We start from the raw sequence: 23,451 nt of genomic DNA on the forward strand, positions 1-23,451 counted from the left end.
TGAAACTTCAGAAGTTTCCATTAGGTTCCTGACATGCTTCAGGGTCACCATCAGGAACATGAGTTATGGTTGGTTTGAAACAACTTCATTTGAAACAGAATTACCATAGTTTGGGAAAACGTCCTCTTTGAGCCTCGATATATGAAATGTGCAAAGGCACGGATCACCCACTTACAGGATTCCTATTCTCACACTTCTCAAAATTTACACAGGTTCATTTTCAGTGTTAGCACAACTGACTAACACTTTATCTCCTGCCTTTGCTTTCCCCCCGACAATCTCCCCCCCTCCCCCCCCCCCCCCCACATATCTCAGAAGCCACATGATAGGCAGCGAATAATGTGGTTTGCAGAACAATATACCTGGCCGCCCCTGTTCACAGCACAGGGAAAACTTGGCTCCACCCACTCAGTCTCCCTGCTCTCTCCCAGGTCTCTCCCTGGTTTTCCTCCCCCTGCTGACAATCCCCTTCTCCCCTCCGCTCGCTTCCATTTCTTATCTTCCTCCCCTTGAATGCCTTTTTCTCTTGCTGCTTCAACAACTTCTTTCTTTCCCTTCCCCCTGGCTCGCTTGTCTTCTCAGTTTGCCTGTCCACCCATCTTCTCCCTGCAGAGCTCAGAGATTCTGAACAGCACTTGCAGGAATTGCATTGTCTGAGCAATGACTGCCTTCCCTGACTTCTGTCTGTTAAAAAAAAAAAAAATTCTTGTCATCCAAGCTTCATGACTGCCCAGATTCCAGATAAACCAAGATTTATTGTGTGTACACAATGGCGACCCCCAGGCTATGCACTTTGAATGTATATCATGAATGATTGAGAAGAGCTGAAGCAGGTCGTCTCTTTGTTTTATGTGGAAAACATTGTTTTTATAATTATTGAAGAAGATAATAAGCAGAATCAAATTAATGCTTTGCATGGCCAGAGCCGTGGTTGAGGTCAAAAGAGTCACTGAGAGGACAGCATGGCCCTTCTTGGGAAGCTTGAATAATACTGTGTCCTCTGTATCCTTGACTGTGAGCTTTGACCCGGGGGACTGCAGAGCGACCCACGGACCACCTAGCCGCCTTCATTTGCTGACCCTTGACTCTTTCCCTCCTTTCCCCCCAAAGCCAAAGAGCAAACAAGAAGGTCAAGAGTTGGGAGATTTGTTTGGGATAGAAAAGGATGGCCAAGGAGAGTGAAAAAACTTTCATAATGGATCACTTTCAACTCAACAGCTGAATCACCACTTGCTTAACTATTTGTTAAGATGGACAGAATACTAGGACTTTGGAATGGCTTACTCCATCAATTCGAGCTTTTTAAACACAAAATAAGATGATATTATGTAAGAATCAATGTGGGGCAAGTGGCTAGTACTGTGGCCAGAATCCTTGGCTGACCTTAGATTAATCAATTCAGGCGTAAATAACCCGGGGGGAGAAGTTTTTGGGTCAGTCACCCCTAACTGTGTTCCTTCTAACTTGAGAACCAGGCACTGAATTTGGCCGTTTGCTCACTGAACTGATGCTCTGTGGCTCCACATATTCATCTTGTTCCAGACAGATATGGCTTTTCCTCAAAGCTGCTGTTAGGAATATAGAGACAGACCAAGAAAAAAGAACTCTTCTAAATAACTACCACGTCTCGGTGGGGCTTCTTTTCGTTTACGTCTAAGACTCACTAATTATACGCTAGTGGATTTTTTTTTTACGTTGAAATTTGTGTGTTGAATGTTGAATCTTTCATTGCCATGAAGGTTGGACTGAGTCTATATCATGAGAACATATCTCACTAATTCGCTGAGTTCATTTAAAAATCCTCGATATTGCATCATGTCATCAAGCAGCAACTTTGAGCTTAACACCAATAGATACAAGCTTTGAAAAGTTAAAATACACGCATTGCATTAGTCATTGCCTATTCTTTATCCCAATAGTCATTAGAGGCTACAGTTAAAATCTGAAACTCTTTTTTTTTTTTTAAAGAATTAATAGACTTTATTTTTAGGATAGGTTTAGAAATTTTACAGAAAAATAAGCAGAAAATACGAGAGTTCCCATTATTACTCCCTCCCCAGTTTCCTCTGTTATTGACATCTTACCTTGGTGTAGTATTGTTGTGCAATTGACAAGCCAATGTTGATATGTTATTATAAAGTCCACAGTTTATACTAGGGTTCACTCTTTGTGTTTGTACATTCTGTGGGTTTTGTCAAATGTGTAGTGACAGGTATCCACCATTATAGTATCAGACAGAATAGTTTCACTGCCCTAAAAATCCCCTGTGCTATATATACCATGGAATATTACTCAGCCATAAAAAGGAATGAAATGGAGCTATATGTAATGAGGTAGATAGACCTAGAGACTGTCATACAGAGTGAAGTAAGCCAGAAAGAGAAAAACAAATACTGTATGCTATCTCGTATATACAGAATCTAAAAAAAAAAAAAAAAAAAAATGGTACTGATGAAGCCAGTGATAGGGCAAGAATAAGGATGCAGATGCAGAGAATGGACAGGAGGACATGGGGTTGGGGGGAGTGGGGGGCAAAGGAGAAGATGGGACAAAGTGAAAGAGTAGCATAGACATATATATACACTACCAAGTGTAAAATAGATAGCTAGTGGGAAGTTGCTGTATAACAAAGGGAGATCAACTCAATGATGGGAGATGCCTTAGAGGGCCAGGACAAGGAGAGTGGGAGGGAGTTGCGGGAGGGAGGGGATATGGGGATATATGTATAAATACAGCTGATTCACTTTGGTGTACCTCAAAAGCTGGTACAAGAGTGTAAAGCATTTATATTCCAATAAAGAGCTTAAAAAGAAAAAGAAAATTCCCTGTGCTCTACTTTTTCATCCTTCCCTCCTCTGGATCCCTGGAGACCACTGGTCTTTTTAATGTCTCCATAATCTTGCCCACTGTACAATGTCATATAGTTGGAATTATATAGCATGTGGCTTCTCTCGTTTAGCAGTATGCACTTAAGGTTCTTCCATGTCTTTCTGTGGCTTGACAGCTCGTTTGTTTTAATCACTGGATGATATTCCATTGTATGGATGTACCACAGTTTGTTTATCCATTCTTTTTTTCATGACTATATACCTCCTGTATGCTCTATATCCTACCTAGCTCTAAGAGGGCTACAAGAAAATTCTAAAATATCTTTATTTTCAAGGTTAGTCTAATTATGACGATAAGACATATATTAGACAAAAACAATACATGTGAAAGCATTGAAGTATATGGTTTGCACCAAATGTGTTCTATAGAACTGATGTTTTCAGAGAAACATGAGTTTCTTGAAATTAGACACTTTTTGTGTGTATGTGTGTGTGTCCAAGGTCCAAAGCATTCATCAGATTCTCAAAGGGATATGTTACATCTCCTCCCAATAGTAAGAAGCATCTCAGAGATGAAGAGGGTGAAAATAATCACCAGTGGCACTTATAGATGGAGAGGAGCTAGTGAAGGTGGTAGGGCTTGATCTGAAAACTGAAGGGTGATGGTAGGACCTGGCTTGGTGGAGCAAGCAGCGTATAACAAGAGTAGAAGTAGCAAAGCCACTTTGAAATAGGAAGGAAGAATAGATCTATTTTGAACCAGGAAGGGATGAGAAGTAAGGTTGGCTAAGAAAGGGAAGTCCCTCAAAGTCCAGGAGTTACTTAATTGGGGATTATAAGGTGTAAAATGTCTCATTCACCCCAAATAGGAAGTGTCTCAGGCCAACTGTTAGTTGCTGTGTGCGCGCACAGGCACACAAACACCATATCCAGAAGAATACAGCTTCCTGGTTCCCTTTGCCACTTCTGTGGGAAGAAGTTCCCCTGTAGAAGGGCTTTAGATTAGCAAGTCCCCATGACACCATGAACTGTGATCAGGAAAGAAGTGTAGAAGGGAAAGCAGGGATGGTTACCTTCTGCTAAGTCAACTTCATCTCAGCACTTGGCTCTGAAAAACTTTGCTCATTTCCACCTCTACAGCATGGATGAGAAAATGCTCTGCAAACTGTAAAGCACTTTGCAAATGTCCCCGCTATTATGCTGTCCCACCTCATGTGAAATATGTTTCCTTTTCTTCTCTGCTTTTCTAAATCAAATCCATCCCTAAATGTCTGCCTCAAAATTTAAGCTTTTCTTGACTGTTTCAGCAGACTGTGATCTTTCCATCCCCTGAAAGTCAGTAGAATTTATAATATGAATCTTTCACTTGAATAATATCCAATACCACAAACTGCCTGGATATTATTTGTTTGTGCATTTCTTCTGGGTTTCTGTTTTATCTTGTGCTACAAACCTGTGAGACAGAGGTGTTCGTTGATGTATGCCATGCACTAAAACAGTGTCTGGCACGTAGTAGGTGTGCAATGAATATTTTTAAAATGTACCGATGACTAATAGGATACCTGCAGGGATGTTTTATGCTATTTTTAATTTATGCCATTCACATGGTAGATAACCACTCGATTACATATGTAGAAACTGGTGATCTGATCTGAACATCTTGCCCAGTTAGCCATGGATTAGGCAGGCTGCAGACAAACAGCTCACATGACCCTTCTTGGTGTAGGTCAGATAATGTTGCACCAAACATTCACATTGCTCCTCTCTTCCTTTACCATTTTGCCTTGTTTCCTATTGATGGTCTCTTATCCGAGCCTCAAATAATACCAAATGAGGCTTACAAATTAAACAGTGCATTTTTCAGGACATGTCTTTTGGAGGAGAGGAGTGAAAGTAATCCTTTCTCTCCTCCCTCATTCATCCTTGGCAGCAGACTTAACCCAGTGGCCAAAGCCCTGGCTCAGAGCAGACTCGGCTCCTGTGCCTATCTAAGTAGATGAGGTGCCTGATCCTTCTCACTACCCCACATCCCTGGTGGCTGAAGAGGAGCAGCTAACCGTTCATCAAACGTTGCTTCATGGAATTCCTGAAGCATAACCATCTACATGGCTATCACTGTTTGAATTTGTTTGTTTTGTCAATAAACTATATGTAGATGCTGGGCTAAGCTCTCTAGTAAATTGACCTAGAAGACTGCGTCTTCAACCTCTGGGAACTGCAGAGAGAATAAAGACAAAAGAGTGGGTGCTAACACAGGCCAGAAACCAACCAGACGGATCATGGGTGAGGCTGATTGGCTCTTTGGCCTCATAGGGATGGTATCTTGTGGAGCCAGGGTCCAGGTCTCAGCCTTGTGGTTTTGGTAATTTTGTGTTTTCAGTTTACCCACGAGTCATCAGGATCTGATAAGTTGATTCACCCTAACCAAATCACAGACTAGCTTTGTTTCTCCCCCAAATCACAGCACCAGTGTATTCATTTAGAGTGAGAGATCCACAGTCCAAATATTTAGGTCCAGGGCACTTACCTTCTGATATACACGAAACTGATAAATGTCATTTCCAAAGAAGAGAGAGCTTGCTAAGCATGTAATCAGAGTCTCGAGCTGTACTTGGTGTGGGGAATAGTATAGCCTGATACACACACTAGCCCTGCTAGGCTTTGGAAACTGCCTTCCCAGGGAAAAGAATATTATAGCGTGGAGACACACAGACACACTCTTCCTCTTCACTTCTTTTTTCTAAATTTCATGAGAACTACCACCCATTTACATATGATATTATAAAATGCATCTTTGTTTAGTATCATTAAATCATACTTAAAATTCTTTTGATTCCAAAGTATGCAATCATTACAAGAGAAGAAAAAAAAAAACCACTCTAAAAATGAGTAAAGAAAAAGTTGGGGACTTCCCTGGTGGCTCAGTGTTTAAGAATCCGCCTGCCAATGCAGGGGACACAGGTTTGAGCCCTAATCCAGGAAGATCCCACATGCCGTGGAGCAACTAAGCCCATGTGCCACAACTACTGAAGCCAGCGTGCCTAGAGCCCATGCTCCACAAGAGACGCCACCACAATGAGAAACCCACGCACTACAACAGAGTAGCCCCCGCTCGCTGCAATTAGAGAAAGCCTGCGTGCAGCAACGAAGACCCAACGCAGCCAAAAATAAATAAATAAATAAATGTTTTTTTAAAATAGAAAGAAAAAAAAGGTTAATAATCTCACATCTCCATTCCTGACCCTTGTCATAATAGACTGGGGTTAGCAGTCTTCTGCAACTTTCGCCAGGATCATACTAAAATACACAGCACAGTTAGGGATTTCCAAATTCTTTTTATACGTGTGGGCTTACATGAGGCATCTTACTCTGAAACCTACTTTTCTCACTTGACATGTTGATGAATATAACTCAAACTCATTATCTTTTAGTAGCTGCATCACATCCCCTGGTTTGAGTAGATGTGCCCAGTGTTCTACTTTAGGTCAAGTCTCGTCTTTGGCCACTACAGTAACAATAAAGTATTAAACAATAAAGTGTTAAACACTCCTGTGTCTATATTGTTAGCTATTGATATTTTTGCGTCTATAAATTGGATTCCACAAAGTGGGAATTCCTTTTTTTTAAAGAAATGGTAGTTCCAATTCTATAAGGCACTTTTCATGAATTGCAGTGAATTTCGTTGACCATTTCTTAATGACACAAAGATAGGACCTTGTTTTCATCTGAAAAATCTGTCTCCTTATTACATGAAGAGGCTGTTAAACAACCTCATGGGGTAGGCATTCTCATAAGACGTCTGCCACTTTGAGAGAAAGTCCCTGATTTAAGCATTGTGCCCTTTTCATAGCATCTGAGAATGTGTGAGCTGGCCTAGCCCAGTGGGTACTTAATAAATATTCGTTGAGTGTTGAATACATGAAGGTCATCTGGTTCAAGTTTCTCACTTCACAGATGGGGAAATGGAAGCCCAGAGGGTCAAGTGAGGCACAGTTGGGGTGAAAGGGGGGAATAAGTCCGAGCGATCTAAGTTGCAAAGAGATTCAGGGGCTTGGAGTAGGAAGGAGAGGACTTTGGGAGGTGGCTCCCATGTATCCAGGATACACACATGCAAAGGTTGAGACACAAAATGACACAGAATTTGTGCATTTAGGACATAACTCTGCCTTGAAGTTTTCTTGAGTGACAGCAGCCAGGGTTTAATTTCCACTTTCTTACTGTGATGATCTCTTGAGGCTGAACCTGTGATTCTGTGAACGTGACCCAGGGCAGAACTGGGTCCTTGGCGGTTCAGGGACTCTATGGTGTTCCTGTAACTTGCTCTCCTTCTCTTGGACACTCACGTAGACCCGTTTCCCAGCCCCCTCTCATTAGACGGAGCCACGTGACTGAGTTGTAGCCCTCGGAGTGAGAACAGAAGACAGGGACACCACCCCTAGGCCTGGTCCTTGAAAACCTCTGCCAGCTGGAAGCAAAGGACTCCGAGGTCCCACACACCAGAGGGGGAAGCCTGGGTCCCTGCATCACTGCCTGGAAGGCCACCTGCTGAACACCCACTCTGGACTATTCTGAGAAATCAACTTCCATTGTGTGAGGTCATTGTTAGCTCTGATCTGTTACAGCAGCTGTGTTATGTAACCAAGGCCATGGCTTTCACTGCACGTATTAGGGTTTCTGTTTGGGTTTTTTTAAATGAACAACCAGATATAAAATCCAGAACCTATATCAATCAATAGTGCCATCATTGTTACCCATTCTCTTAATATCCACTAATTCACACAAATGTCATATGGAGACTTAAACGTCCCACCTTATCCATGAGAACGAATACACAGGAGCATGGAGAAAAATGGTCTGACATTAAACATTTTCCTTACTACCATGTAACTGAATTTAGTTTGATCACAGTGCAAATTTGATTTCTTTTCTCCAAGAGTTGAAGGAGTCATTTCTCTGTGGGAACACTGTCTTTTTGTCAATTGCTCTTGCCTGATCATTCATACTATATAGTTTTGTTGTCTTGACGGGGAGGGAGATTTTCTAAATCGATATTTCAGTTTTTCTTGCTTTAAAGCTAGGAAAAAGGATGAATAGAAAACAGTTGGGGAATAAAAAGAAAAGAGGATGAAAGGAAATTAGCAGGACTTGTACTGTCAAAAATCAGTTGTCAAAAATCACTACTACTCTTCATAGTAGAAGTAGAAGTAGGGATGTTTGTATATTTTATTCAAGCATGAAACCCAAAGGATCCTCCTGGTCCCTACTTGCATCTTTTTTGTTTGTTTTTGGTTTTGTTTAAAATTTAAAAAAAAATTTTTAAATTTTATTTTTATTTATTTTACTTATTGGCTGCATGGGTCTTTGTTGCTGCATGGGGGCTTTCTCTAGCTGCGGAGAGCGGGGGCAACTCCTCGTTGCGGTACGTGGGCTACTCACTCCGGTGGCTTCTCTTGTGGTGGAGCACGGGCTTGAAGCACACGGGCTTCAGAATTTGTGGACTGAGGGCTCAGTAGTTGTGGCTCATGGGCTTAGTTGCTTCGCAGCATGTGGGATCTTCTCAGACCAGGGATTGATCCCATGTCCCCTGTGTTGGCAGGTGGATTCTTAACCACAGCACCACCAGGGAAGCCCCTTACTTGCATTTTAAACTAAAGCTCCATTGACTCTAAAGCTAAGACAAATAATTTAGTGAGCCTAAGATCTCGATGCAGCCATTTGGGATAGAATTGATTGCCACACGGTCACAGGTATGTGGGATAAAGTGAAGTTATGGTAGAGAGGTAAGTACACTTTATGATGAGGAGGGAATGAAGGAACATATAAACAGATGCCTTGGCATTTCACCCATGGGCCTAACCAACCATAGTGTTCAGATTACAAAGCAGCCCTTAGAGCTCAGTGTGGGCTGAAGGAGGAATTGACCTAGAACTACACGTATAGACCTAAAAATACTCTAGACAAAAAAAATATTCTTACGGGATACGGTGATTTGAGACCATAGTAAAAAGGTCACCAAATCCTAGTCACTGGGTTGAACATTTCATTAATAAAGAGATACTAAAAGTATAAGCATTTTCTATAATTTCTCTAATACAAAACAGACCAAAAGGTGTATATGTATGTCGGGGCGGGGGGAGGGGGGTGGTGTGGGTGGTGTGCTAAAACCAGTCAGAATGACACACCATCACCCCAAGAACCATCATTCATCATATAGGTGGGTATCACACATACAGAGCCGGGGAGAGGGTTTAAGTCTTCTTTCAATAATAGTTTACAAGGTGGGATTGATCCGAATTCAAAACCTTATAGCTTTTTTTTCCCAACCCTTCCTTTCCACTTTTTCACTCTCTACCAACTTGGACTCCTGCTCGAAAATATTCAGTGCTTCTCCATTGCTTATAGAAATAGAGTCGAACATCTCTGCTTGGCACTAAAGGCCATCCCCAGTGCAGGCCTGTCTACACGTATTTTGTATTCACTCTTTCCTAACCTCTGTCCCCTGTTGGGCAGGGCACTCTCCATTCAATACACCACATTCATCCCTCCATTTCCATCCCTAAGCCTTTCCTCCTTGCCTCTCCTCCTTCCTCCAGTCCGATCCTATGGTGATGTGGGCACAGCTCAGCGTTCTAGGCCTCCCTGTAGGTCTAGCTCCCCGCTTTCAAGGGCAGGTGCACAGGACCGTGTGCTTGGCTTGATGCTTTGCTGACACGGTCCTGAAATTCTCGATAACTTCTGAACAAAGGGCTCACATTTTCAACTTGCACAGGGCGCCACGCAATATGTCACCAGGCCTGTGGGTAGGAACTATGTGTGTGGACAGCTCCAACACATGACCTTGCGTTTTTATTTAATTAAAATGAAGACAAAGCTTTAACACACCCAGAGCACTTTATGTGTGCAAAGCAATTTTACACGCATCACCTCATCTAAACCACCAGGCAAACCCAGGGAGTGAGAAGGCTGCGTTCCAGCAGCAGCTGTGGGTCTTTAGACATTTCTGAATTGATCTGGAGCATTTGGGGGTTTTCCTTTTAATTTGCACTCATATTTTCCAGTGCCTATTGCTCTGTAATGGTTATAATAATGAAAGTTCAGAGTAGCCTACATGCTCACCACTCTGGTGTGGCTTAACTGCCTCCTGTATTTGTTTCCTTTAGCTGCTGTAACAAAGCACCACAGGCTCCGTGGCTTAAACACCAGAAATGTGTTGTCTCACAGTTCTAGAGGCAAGAAGTCTGCCATCACGGTGTCTACAGGCCACGAGCCCTTTGACACCCAGAGGGGAATACTTCCCTGCTGCTTCCTAGCCTCTGGTGGTTCTCTGGCAATCTTCGGCATTCCGTGGCCTGCGGATGCATCCCTCCAATTCCCTGTCTTCACATGGCCTTCTCCCTGTGTCTCTCCCTTCACGCAGCCATCTTCTTCTAAGGACACCAGTTATATTGGAGTAGGGCCCACACGACTCCACTATGACCTCATCAAAACTGAACTAATTATATCTGTAATGGCCCAATTTCCAAATCGGGTCACATTCTGAGGTATTGAGGGTTAGGACTTCAACATATCTTTTTTTTTTTTTAGTGGGGGACACAATTTAACCTGTAGCACTCCCCCTGCCCCCCACACTACAGTCATTAAGGCCTATAGGTTCCAGCCCTGCAATGTCTCTTGAAACCAGCCATTTCTCCTAACTGTTGCCATCACCACGGCCCAGGTCTGCCTCATCCTCTGCCTCCTAATCTATGGCCTCTGATCTAGTCCCACTTTGCAGCCAATAAAGGCTTTTAAAAACTCTGATCTTGTCACTCCCAAACGTCCCATAATCTCTGGACGCAGCCCAATGCTTTGATGAGGTTTGTAAGGCCTTGTGTGACTTGGCCCCACTCCCCTCCAATCTCCCTCCAGTCCACCTTCCCCATCACCCTTCCTCTTGCCAGCCTTCCACTCACCGCTTATGCTCCAGGCAGACTGAATTCCCCTAGTTAAGGGCCATGAGTTCTCATTCTCCAGATGCCCACGCTGCCAGGAACACTTCCCTGCTCTCTTCATTCTTCAGTGTTTGGCTTACAAATCACTTCGCTGGCATGTCTGGGCAAAATTAGCACTAAGCGGGCATCCACAGCCTCTCTTTTTTGTTATCTACCAAAGAGAACCCTGAAATTGCCAGCCATGGGATTTCTGCCCTGTCTTCTTCCTTCAACCCCAAAATGAAGGCGAAGGTTTAAGTCAATCCACACAACAAAATCTTGGGATGCCAGCGAGTAGAAAATGAAATCTGGGGATAAAATAAAAGGAGATTTAATTCTTCTCGTCACGCACTATGAGTTTGAACCCACCTTAGTGCTGTTCCAGAAATGCCAAAAACAAACAAACAAAATTTGAAATCACTTGGAGCCAATGGACTGTCCTTGACTCTGGCTCTAAGACTGAAATTCATGGGCCTTAGGATTTCACAAGTTATCCTCCTACAGCAATTGCCCTTTGTCCATCAGAGCATTAATCACACCATATAGTTGTTTGTTTACCTGTCTCTCTCCCCACTAGGCTGCAAATACCTATCACAGAACCAGGCACATGGTAAGCCCTCTAATGATAGACTAATGAGTGAATAAATGAGGTAAAAGAAACTAAGTCACAGAGAGGTTAAGAGATTTGCCCAAGGTCAGACCACAAGTAAGATATAGAGGCAGGCATTGAACCTGGGTTGGCCTAAAGGTCCTTAGCCATTGCCCAGGGGGGTGATGAGCTCTAGGAACCCCAGGGCTAGGTCTGTCTGCTTTGTCACAGTTGTACTGTCAGTACGATAATCCTTCAGTCTCCATGGGGGATTGGGTTCAGGGTCCCCCATAGATACCAACATCTGCAGAGGCTCAAGGCCCTTAGAAATAAAAACCAATGTGGTTGGTTGAATCCGAGGATGAAGAACGTGTGGGTATGGAAGTTGACTCTGTAGAGTTGTTGAATGGGAGAGAAATGAAAAGAGGCTAATAGAAGAGAAAGTAAAGGAGAGAGAGACTTTAAAGGTAAAGAAAGAGGATAGAAAACAGAGAAGGAGGAAAGGAGGAAGGGAAATAAGAGAGAAAACAAGGGAATTCCCTGCCACCTAGACTCAGAGCTGTACCTTCTGGCCTCATTCACACCACCAGTATTTATGGAGCCTCTAGGAAGTGCCAGACACTCTTTTAGATTTTTGGGACACAACAGCAAACAAAATAGACAAAGACTCCTGACTTTGTGGAGCTTACATTTTAATAAGGAGAATCAGACAATAAAAAATGAACTTAAAAAGAAGTAAATAATGTATGTTAGAAAATAATAAATACCATGCAGAAAGATAGCAGAATAGGATAAGGGTAGGGATTCTTATCCTGGAATTCTGTATCCAGAGGGGTTCATGGATAGAATTCAAGGAAGCTGTGAACTTAGATGGGGAAAAATGACTTTAGTTTCATGGACCTTCAATCTTCAAATCTGACTGCAGGCAGCTAACTACAGGAGTAATTGCAGTACCTGTGATTGTGTTAATGGAACTCACGGGTATTTTTATATCATATTGATGGTTGTTATAGGTATCTCATATTCAGCACTCCTTTGTAATTATTGGGACCACAGTTAGATCTTGTTGTTTAATGTAGCAACAAAAACCCATATATTTAGTAACTGTATCTTAATATAATTAGATACTATTGTAACATTATTTTTTTAAATGCCTATAAAAACATTTCTCTTAGAAGGGGTCCCTAGGCTCCACCAGACTGTTCAGGGAGTTCATGGAACAAAAAAGTTTAAGAACACTGGGTAAGGGAAACGGGGTGTAGTGAAGGACAATGTGGGTGCGGGGACGGGAGGGTTGGGTGCGGGGACGGGAGGGTTGGGGGCGGGCTGGTCTCACACCTAATGCCCTGTTGAGCCTGCTTCTAGCACATGCTCTCCTGGGCTGCCCCAGGCATGGCCCTGGCTTTGCCCAAAGTTCAGATTTAGGTGCCCAGTGAGGTATTCTTGTTATGCACCAGCCTATTTTCCTGATGAAAGAACCCTGACCCCTCCCTGCTACTCACCTCCTTCCCATCTCAATGGTTATCTAACACAGGACTTAATCTTCAGGAGTTTAGAATCAATAACACAGTGTTGAAAGAACACAGGGAAATTCAGGAATATTAAAAAGAAATCTTACTTTTTGCTCTTGTTCTGCCTTCTATCGAAACATTCAACTCAACCAGACAGACTAGCTCAAATCAGCCAGGCAGTATACGTCTCCTCAAGAAAAGAGAAGCAAATCAGCAGTTTCTGAATGTCGATTAAGTGTATCACCTACAGCAAATGGAATGTGAGCAGAAGATACTGCCATATTTCAAAAGAAATTCTTTAAAAATTCAAATTTATCTCACACTACAGTGAAAGTCCTCAGAATCTTATGACAAAAGATCCTTTGTTTATTTTAAAAAATTACACTTTGAGGCTACTGAAATAGTTTTTAAAAATCTACACATGGGCTGTGATTAAAAAGCTATCTGGAAATCACAAAATTAAATTCTTCCTTATACAAATTACGATGCTGTTAGCTATAAGTTATGGGACCCCCAGCTGAAGGTGGCTTGTTAAAGACCTCACTCCTCTCACTTAACAAGAAGCTTGGAAATTAGTGGTTCCAAGTCAGTTCATCTCCAAGATGTCAGGACTCTGGGTTGGCAGCTAATCCCAGAGGAAATTACACAGCCTCTTTTTTTTTTTTAATTTATTTATTTTATTTATTTATTGGCTGCATTGGGTCTTCGTTGCTGCACATGGGCTTTCTCTAGCTGCTGCGAGTGGGGGCTACTCTTCATTGCGGTGCGCAGGCTCCTCATTGCAGTGGCTTCTCTTGTTGTGGAGCAGGCCCTAGGCACGTGAGCTTCCATAGTTGCGGCACATGGGCTCAGTAGTTGTGGCTCACGGGCTCTAGAGCACAGGCTCAACAGTTGCGGCGCACGGGCTTAGTTGCTCCGTGGCATGTGGAATCTTCCCAGGGCAGGGCTCGAACCCGTGTCCCCTGCATTTGCAGGTGGACTCTTTACCACTGCGCCACCTAGGAAGTCCTACACAGCCTCTTAAAGGATAAGGTCTCCCCCTTCTGTGTTCCATCCTTTAAACTCTTAGCTTCTCACACCAGAGGCTGTTGAACTTCCCGGTTGTAACTGTATTTTCTAGGAAGTGAATTTATTATTCTTTTAAAATATTTATTTATTTATTTATTTAGTTGCATCGGGTCTTAGTTGTGGCACGCAGGATCTTCATTGAGGCACGAGGGATTTTTAGTTGCAACGTTCAGGCTCTTAGTTGCGGCATGTGGGCTCTTAGTTGTGGCATGCGGGCTCTAGTTCCCTGACCAGGGATCGAACCTGGGTCCCCTGCATTGGGAGCATGGAGTCTTAACCACTGGACCACCAGGGACGTCTCTAGGAAATGAATTTAAAATGCAGAGTCCCAGGCATGACTCTCAGAGATTCCTGAGTCAGTAGGCTTGGGATTCCCCCTGAGGAATCTGCCTCTGTAGAAAGCCCCTGCGGGGTTCTGATGCAGGTGACCCAAGGACCACACTTTGAAAAACACCACCATGCATATAAAACCCCTCCCTGTGTGATCTCCCACGCCCATGGATTAGCTTCCCGTAACATATTCCTGGCTCAAAAACTTTTCTATGCCCCTGCCCCCTACGCCCACTTAGCAACTGAGCATCCCTCTCTGAATATCTCATAGGAGCCTTAAACTCAACAGTTCCAAATGGAACTCGTTTTCTCCCCACACCTGGCACATGTAGAGTAAAGCCCAGATTCCTCGGCTTGGCACCCAGCACTCTGCCTCTGTTTTCAGCCTCCGCCCTGATCGCTGTCTGGGCCTCGCTCTTTGTGTTTAGCAATACTCTGACTTCTTACAGATCCGGAACACACATGCTTTTCTGCATACTGTCTCCCTGCCAGAATTTATGCTGCTGGGTACAGACGCCCACCTCCCCCCACTGTATAAACACACTCCTTGCCATTTGTCCCTCTGTGCCAGCGTTTGACCACGTGCATCCTTGAAGTGCTATACTCACCATGCGTTGTACTCTTTACCTGCAGGTTTCAAACCTGAGCTCTTTGAAAGCGGGGGGGGCAGGGGTGGGGGTTGGCGGTGCTGTGGCTTATTCCCTTTTTACTCCCAGCTCCTGCTATAGACGCTAACACACAGTAAGGAAGCCCTGAACATTTGATGAACTGAATTTCTTGGTGGGAAAAAAAAAAAGACAGAGAGAATGACCAGGAAAGTTGAAGGGAAAATTTAGAAGTGTGTTGTTATGAAAAGGGAGGGGATTGATTTAAGAAGGATGAAGGAATTAATAGCATCTAACTAATGTTTGTCTAGAGATCAACCAGGGGAGGGGCTGGAAAAGGGCACTAGATTTGGCATCGAAGAGTTCATGGCAACGTCAGAGCAAAGAGTCAGCCCTGACAGCCCTCTGCCATTCCGGTCAATCTCCCCCTGGGGGTTGCCACACAGGGCAGGCTCTTTCATGCCAGTGGGAGGAGACTTTATGATACAAACTGTGCACAGCACAGAAATGCTCAATCCCACTGATTAATCACTGAGCTAGGTTTAACTTGGCTTAACGGGACCCTCAGGCTTTTAAAAGAGCTTTCCTGTGTCTACCCTCCTTTCTATATCCACTCTTGAGCTAGAGCCCTCTCTATGTGCTGTCTGCCTAGTTTGTCCAAGTTCAGCCTGGACTGCATGTCAGGCTATTACCCATCTCCCCCCATCACAGAAATTCCCCTGCAGGGCTGGATTGCTTCTTTTTCTCCTGCAGATCCACCCTAATCTGCCATTCCTGAAACCTCCAACAAAATCACCCTATCTTCTGTGTGTCTACATCAGAGATTCTTTTACATTCACAGGCTGATTGTGGTTTGGGCTTTTGGTTTGTTTGCTTGTTTGTTTGTTGTTTTTTTGCATAACTCTTTTCCGCTGAATGCTGTTCCTGCTCTCTTTGCCTTTCCTGTATCCCCGTTCAGGTATCTGATCATTTTTCTTCTAGGAGCAGAAGCAGAAAATGAATGATGTTTCCCTATTCCCCCGATTTTGCTGGTGTAATTCCTCCAAGGCTGCCATTTCCACAGTCAGATGCCCTTCACCCTGCCAAGCCTCGCTCTACCCTTTGCCCTTAAAGCCATAGCTCCTGTTTTTCCTGATTTGAATGCAGTGTCCAGTCTTTCACATCCTCTGTGGTGTAATACCCTGCCGCTGAAGCCTTTGTTTAAGGATTCCTGTAGTTATTAAACACCAGTTCCGTGCAAAATGTATCAAGATGATCAAAGGTTTAAAGCAGGATAGGAAGTACTTTCTTAAGAATAACTAAAATATAGGCCTGTATTGTGATTTGTTAAGAAATAATGTGTGGAAGAGGCAGAAAGATACAGAGAGAAAGATGCGACGCGTACATTGTCAAAGGAAGAGAGGAAAACACGTGTAGAGCAAGAGGCCAAGAGAGAGGCATGATCTTAAAAGTCGAATTACCCCCCTCTGGCCACATCCTCAAAGACAAAGCCACAGGCTCCCACCTAGAAATAAGGACCAGGAAGGAAAATGAGGGCAACACACACCAAGTCTGAACAAGGTGCAACTTGCACAGGCATGGGACGGTGAACTCCCTGAGCGTAAGAACAAGACACGTACACCTGCTATATATACGCCACAAAGAGAAATATCTCCATCTTGTGGCTTTGAGGGTATTGTGATGCTGTGCATTTTCACAACTGCAGGCATAAATGAAGAAAAGACCCTCTATCACTTGTCCTGTGAGCAAACTGAGCTTGAAATGAGGTCCAAGCTCCCGCATGTTTACTAACCCCTGAGAAAGATATTACTCGTGCCATTTTGTAGAAAGGCAAATTAAGAAGAGGTAATTGCTGTAGGTGTTACTAAGTTCTTTCCAGTTCTCTTGCCTTTATTGTGTTTCTCATAGCATACTGAAGCTAAACAGTCTTTGGGCAACCTAGAGTTCTATGTAGTGTAAAATATTGGATTTGTTAAATGAGCTGATATTTGTAAACATCTTAGAACACTGTCTAGGTGCTAATGTGTTATTAAATAAATTAAATACAATGCATACTATCTTTAAGCCAAATGTGCTAGCTCCTGGGCCCATCTCATGTCTTACCCCAGGAATTCTGCCGTGCTCTGGATCTGGAATGCTCTCTAGTGCCCTCTTCTGGCACCTCCCTGACCCTCTTCCCATCTCCACCTATCAAACAGTAGGCATTCTTTTCCGGCTGAATTTAAGAACCCTACATTTGTCCCATAATTAGTCTCACTAAGGGCACTAATGTAACTCTTGTTGCTCCCCATCTGCATCTTGTGAGACCTCTGATTAGCACACAGCACTGCTGACCTCACCTCCCTTTGCAAAGGTCTCTGCCCTAGGATGTCGAGGGACCATCAGTCCAGGTTGTCCTGCTCCTTCCCTGCTGTCTCCTGTTCTCTTCCCTCTTCCCATCTGTCAAATACTGGTGCCCCTGGAGCTCCATCTCAGATTCTCTCCCTTCCTGCGCTCACGCTCTCCCTCAGTGGCATTTCACTGCTGGGTTTATATCCTGCTCTCACCTGACTGCCGTCACTGGAGGGAAGCAAGACAGGTAAATAAACTCAATCTGCCAGTTCATGAAAACATATTGAAATTCATTTAAATAACACTTCCCACCTATATGATGCCAAGTATGCTAGCTCAGCTGAGCGTTTTCTACTGAAGCTGGGCATCACATGGGTCAGCTCTGGTCACGGTCATCTGAAGAGCAGGTGGGGCATTGTCTGTTTGGCTCCATCTTCTCCTTTCATGGGACTCTGTTTCCACACCCAAGATGGTTCCCTTCCTGTGGGAAGGAGGCCATCCTCAAGATGTTTTCAGCTGACGCTGGTGATCTTTCTTCATTTTAGTTTGCCTTCTAGTGGGGTATATTAGTTTGCTTGGGCTGCCATACCAAAGTACCACAAACCATGTGGCTTTAACAACCAAAATGAATTTTCTCCCAGTTCTGGAGGCTCCTAGATCAAAGCGGAGACAGGATTGGTTTCTTCTAAGACCTCTTTGCTTAGCTTTCAGAGAGCCTCCTTCTCCCTGTGTCTTCACATGGTCTTTCCTCTGTGTGTCTCCATCCTAATTCTCTTTTTATAAGGACCCCAGCTCTACTGCATTAGCGTCCACCTGAATGACCGCCTTTTAATTTAATTACCTCTGGGGCTTCCTAGGTGGCGCAGTGGTTGAGAATCCGCCTGCCAATGCAGGGGACACGGGTTTGATCCCTGCTCCAGGAAGATCCCACATGCCGTGGAGTAACTAAGCCCATGCGCCACAACTATCGAGCCTGCGCTTTAGAGCCCGTGAGCCACAACTATTGAGCCCATGGGCTGCAACTACTGAAGCCCACACGCCTAGAGCCCATGCTGCACAACAAGAGAAGCCACGGCAATGAGGAGCCTGCACACCACAGCGAAGAGTAGCCCCCACTCACAGCAACTAAAAAGAAAGCCCGCGCACAGCAAAAAAGACCCAACACAGCCAACAAATAAATAAATTTATATTTAAAAAAAGCTACTTTAATTTAATTACCTCTTTAAAGACCCCCATCTCCAAATACAGTGATATTCTGAGCTCCCAGGGGTTAGGGTTTCAACATATGAATTTCGGGAGGACAGAGGAGGTATTCCAGAGAGTGAGACTGCCTAGGATCACGCATGGCTGGACAGCCGTCGGGACGAAGTTAGAGGCAATGACTAAAGTGAATCAGCGCAAGCCCTGAGCCGAGGGGCATCCAAACAAGTATGCCATGGACTTTGCCCCAAGATGCTGCCAACCCAGTTGTGGGGACAGGGCGCCGGTACAGAAAAGGAGAGTCAGCCATCTAGATTGGGGTATGCAGAGTACAACAGAGTGTGTGACAGGCAGGAACTGTTCTCTAAGCCTAGAGGAAGAAGAGATAAAAATCAGTCGGATTGGTCACAGGGAGGTTTTCATGGGAATAATAACCACCTTTTATGGAGCTCTACTATCTGCCAGCCCTCTATACAAACTCTGTCTCTAATCTAATCCCACCCCAGGGGCTGTAGGGAGGACTGTACGAAATAAGTCGTGCTTGGCACAGGCAGCATGCAATAAATGACAGCTATTATTCACCGAGCAAATATTTGCACAGTACCTGCCATGTGCCAGGCCGTGTGCTCATTGCTGGGGATATAACGTCAGCCAGGATGGTCTCTGCCCCCACTGAACCTACAGTTGAGAGATGCGCTATACAATATGGTAGCCACTAGCCATCTGTTGGCTATTAACATTCATTAAAATGAAAATTTCCGTTCCTCAGTCACACCAGCCACATTTCATGCACTCCCCAGCCTTAAATGGCTACATTTCCATCACTGCAGAAAGTTCCATTAGGTAGCACTGGACAGGGAACAAGACATAATACCTGTATGGTAAAGAGACTTACAGGTGCAAGGCAAGAACATTCTTATTATTACTATTCTCATTATAATCAAGATGCAGAAACTGAAGCCCAGAGAGGTTAAATAATTTGATCAAGTTCACACAGCTACTAAATGGAAGAGCTGGAATTGGAATCCAGGTCTGTCTGAATCTCATGCTACCTCAGGCTGTTTTGTGGGGGAAATGAGTCAGGCACAGGTAGAATCTGGTTAAAGAGAGAAGATGGAGAAGGAATCCCTGGTGGGAAAGTAGCAGCTTGGACAAAGGCACAGATGGGCAAGGCTGGCAGAAGACGGCGAGTAAACCAGTCTGGCTGGAGAGGCAGTGACTTGCTGAACTCATGTGCTTGAAAAGGTAAGTCAGGGCCTGCCTGCCTTGATTAGGAGCCAAGGAGCTAGGAAACTCAGCCCTACATGCAGAGGTTGACTCCTTGAAGGATGTTAGCAGGAGCATGGCATGGTCAGAACTGTGTGTTTTGAAGGTGGAAGTGCTTAGGGTGAACTGGGCTGAAACCAGTAAAGGATGGCAGGGGGACAGAAGGAAAGGAATCAATGGATTGTATGAAGCAAAGAACACCAGAGTGGAAGCCAAGAGCTTAACCCTAAGATAGATAGATAGATTAGATAGATAGATAGATAATAGATGATAGATAGATAGATAGATAATAGATGATAGATAGATAATAGACGATAGATAGATAGATAATAGATGATAGATAGATGACAGATGATAGATATTTTGTTTTCTTCCTCTTTTTTTAAAAAAAATTTTATTGGAGTATAGTTGCTTTACAATGTTATGTTAGTTTCTACTGTACAGCAAAGTGAATTGAGTAGAGTTCCCTGTGCTATACAGTAGGTTCTCATTAGTTATCTATTTTATACATAGTATCAATAGTGTATATATGTCAGTCCCAATCTCCCAATTCATCCCACCTCCTCTTCCCCCTCGGTATCCATACGTTTGTTCTCTATGTCTGTGTCTCTATTTCTGCTTTGTAAATAAGATCGTCTGTACCAATTTTTTCAGATTCCACACATATCCGTTAATATACAATATTTGTTTTTCTCTTTCTGACTTACTTCACTCTGTGTGACAGTCTCTAGGTCCATTCATATCTCTACAAATGACCCAATTTCGTTCCTTTTTATGGCTGAGTAATACTCCATTGTATATATGTACCACATCTTCTTTATCCATTCCTCTGGCAATGGACATTTAGGTTGCTTCTGTGTCTTGGCTATTGTAAACAGCACTGCAGTGAGCACTGGGGTGCATGTATCTTTTCAGATTATGGTTCTCTGTGGGATTGCTGGATCATATGGTAGTTCTATTTTTAGTTTTTAAAGGAATTTCCATACTGAACTCTAAGATATAATACTGTGTGATACTGGGCAATCTCTGGGCCTCACCTTTCCAATTCTAAAAGGGCGTGGCCAGCCCAGATGCTCTCTGAAACCTTGGTTAGCAATGGTCGTCTAGGATTCTGCAAATGTGAGTGACATTAGGCTAAGAGAAGCAGGGCAAAGTGTACATTGAATATGGGGGCAAGGAAGATGGCAGAGTCAAAGGTCATCCTGAGACAAAGGGGGAATGATGTGCTACTAACAAAACTAGGTAAGTACGTGAAAGGGCTGGTTTTGGGGTGTTTTTTTTTGGCCCTGGGGGGGGGGGCGGAAGGTGTGACACAGGGTTTGGAGGTTGGAAAAGATAAGATGTAGTGGGAAAATAATGGGTTTGGTTATTATTTTACATTCCCCAAATACAGATTTTAAAACTGTTTTTGACCTATGACCCACAGCAGGAAATACAACTTGTATCGTGGTCCAGCACAGTTGTCCAGTATATATAACGGAAACAAAAGGTTTATAAAACAAACAGTTACTCTTACTAAGGGCAATGAGTCTAATATTTTCTATTCTAGTACACTGCATTATTTTAATAAACTGGTTGCTATCCACTGAATATCTTTTACCATCAATTTATGTGTCACGATCTACAGTTTCAAAAACACTGCCTAAGAGAAGGCTCCAGTCTTCTTAAGTTGGGGGCGATGGCAGGGCAGCCTATCAAAGAATCCAGGACGCAGCTGCAGGAGTGAACTGGCGAGGCTCTGGGCTGGGGAGAGTCTGGAGTGTTTAGTTGAAGCGCGGTTCCAAGAGAGCGTCGAGGAGGGCAGAGGCCTGGGAACGAGTCGGTGGGAACCACCCGTGCAGGTTATGGGGGTTGCAGGCTGCCCGCAGGACATCCTAGACGTGAGGACAGGGCGGAAACCAGATTCCCGCAGGAATCCAGCGACCACCCGGGGTCTGCATTTCTTAAGCGTGCAAGGAATGGCTCCTGCATCTCTGACCTCATTTGGATTTCAAAAGCTCCTCCGCTCACTCATCCTCCCCCCGAGGACGGCGTGCGCCCACTCCTCCATTCATTCACTGCGCCCCGATCTCGGCGAGCGCCAACCAGGTGCGAGAAGGGGCGAGCCGCTGCGGGCCGGGACTCCCCGTCCCGTCCGTTCCCCCCACCGCCCGGCTCGCGCGCGCACACAAAGTTCTGGCTGCTACCCCCGGGGACCGGCTCCCCTTCGCCAATCAGAACTGAAGCGTGCGCACCCCGGCCCCGCGGAGCCTCCCTCGCTGCGCTCGCTTCCTCCCATCCGCCCCCCCCTCCCCCCCCCAGCCACTGCCCGCTCCTGCCCTCGGCTCGGCCTTCCCCGCCTCGCATCCGTGCCATCGGCGCTCGATTGCGCGCGGACTCCGCTCCCCGGGCTCGCTCGCTCGCTCGCTCGCTCGCGCTCGGCCGCCGCCCCCGCCCCCGCCCCCCGCCCCCGCCCCTCCCCCGGCTCCTCCCGCCCCTCCCCCGCCTCCCGTGCAACTTTTCTGCCGGAGCCCCCACGCACAGCCATGCTGAGCTGAGCCCCGGCCGGGGACTGGCCGCGCGCTGCCCGCCCCGGCTCCCGCCCCACCGCGGACCCGCTCGGGGGCCGCGGCCCTCGGCCTCGGCCGCTGCGCCCGCCCGGCCGGCCGGCCGCCCCGGAGCCGCGCGCAGGGCCCGGGCGGTGGCGGCGGCGGCGGCGGCTGCGGCGGCGGCGGCGGCGGCGCCCGGCCCCCTCCCCCGGCGCCGGCCGAGTGAGGCGGTGATGCGGGCGCCGGCGGCCCCGGCTGCGCCGAGCGCGGAGACACAGGCTCAAGATGGCAGATTCCGACTGAGGCTGGGGGGGCCGAGCTCGCGCGCCGCGTTCCCTTCTCCGTTGCCATGAATCGCGGACACCCCGGCCCCGATGGCCCCCGTGTACGAAGGTAAGCGGCGCCCGCCCGCCGACCCCGCTCGCCCCGCGCCGCCCGGCCGCCGCGGCCCCCGCAGCTTTGTTCTGCCCGCGGCCCCTCGCCGGGCGGCCCCCGGCCCGCCGCCGCCGCCGCGCCCCCCGCGCCCCCGCGCCCCACCCCCGGGGCTCCGACCCGCCGCCCGCCCCCTCCCCGCCGCCCCCTCCCGCGCCCGGCGAACGGCCGGGATCCGGGATCGCACAGATCTTATTTCCAGGCTGGAGAAAGAGGCGGGGGCGGGGTGGGGTGCGAGGGTGGGCCACCGGCCGAAGAAAAGAAATTGGGAGGGGGGCTCCGGGGAACCGACAGACCCATGACGGTGCTTTTTATTGATTCGCAGTAAATAAAGGTGATGCGGGGTAGCTTTCCTCCTCCTCCCCCCCCCCCCAGGAAGATTACCTTTAGGAGAGTCTGCCTTGCACTCCGTCCTCGCAGCTACCTTCCCACGTCCCTCCACTCCCACCCCACGCTCCTTTATCCTTCGCGAGGCTCTGGATTTTGGGGGGCTGTCGGATCGGAATGTGCGGGGCTAGGTGACGAGACGGGGTAGAGAGGAAAAGTCCATTTCAGACCCGGGCAGAACAATGAGAGAGGCTCCAGTCTCCCCGCATTAGTTTAGGGTTTCAAGTCGGGGAAGCAGCCAGGGCGTCTGTTCGCCTCCATCGGTCCGGGGAAACCTGCGTCGTGCACCTTCACCTGGCGTTCGGTCCTTTTTCCCATCTGACTGTCTGTAGGAAGAAAGAGAAGAACGGAAGGCACGCACTCCGTGTCCCCTGCACTCCCTCTCTCTTTCGTTTCTCTTCAGTCA

The 23,451-nt window shown here is 46.0% G+C and overlaps 1 protein-coding gene and 1 non-coding gene across 3 annotated transcripts in view; one reads left to right on the forward strand and one right to left on the reverse strand.

The window, feature by feature from the left end:
• Positions 1–14,188: 14,188 nt before the first annotated feature.
• On the reverse strand, positions 14,189–14,261 carry TRNAW-CCA (transfer RNA tryptophan (anticodon CCA)). The gene has a single exon. It is a non-coding gene; the product is annotated as a tRNA-Trp (tRNA).
• Positions 14,262–22,434: 8,173 nt separating this feature from the next.
• HIPK2 (homeodomain interacting protein kinase 2) overlaps positions 22,435–23,451 on the forward strand; it is a 187,589-nt gene continuing 186,572 nt past the window's right edge. For both annotated transcript variants that reach the window (XM_057731960.1, XM_057731961.1), the window contains exon 1: positions 22,435–22,619. In XM_057731960.1, coding sequence (XP_057587943.1) covers positions 22,601–22,619 — 19 coding nt within the window. In that variant the 5' untranslated portion in view covers positions 22,435–22,600. The remainder of the gene's footprint in view (positions 22,620–23,451) is intronic.

The sequence above is a fragment of the Hippopotamus amphibius genome, chromosome 4 (assembly GCF_030028045.1).
Source record: "Hippopotamus amphibius kiboko isolate mHipAmp2 chromosome 4, mHipAmp2.hap2, whole genome shotgun sequence".
Lineage (NCBI taxonomy): Eukaryota > Metazoa > Chordata > Mammalia > Artiodactyla > Hippopotamidae > Hippopotamus > Hippopotamus amphibius.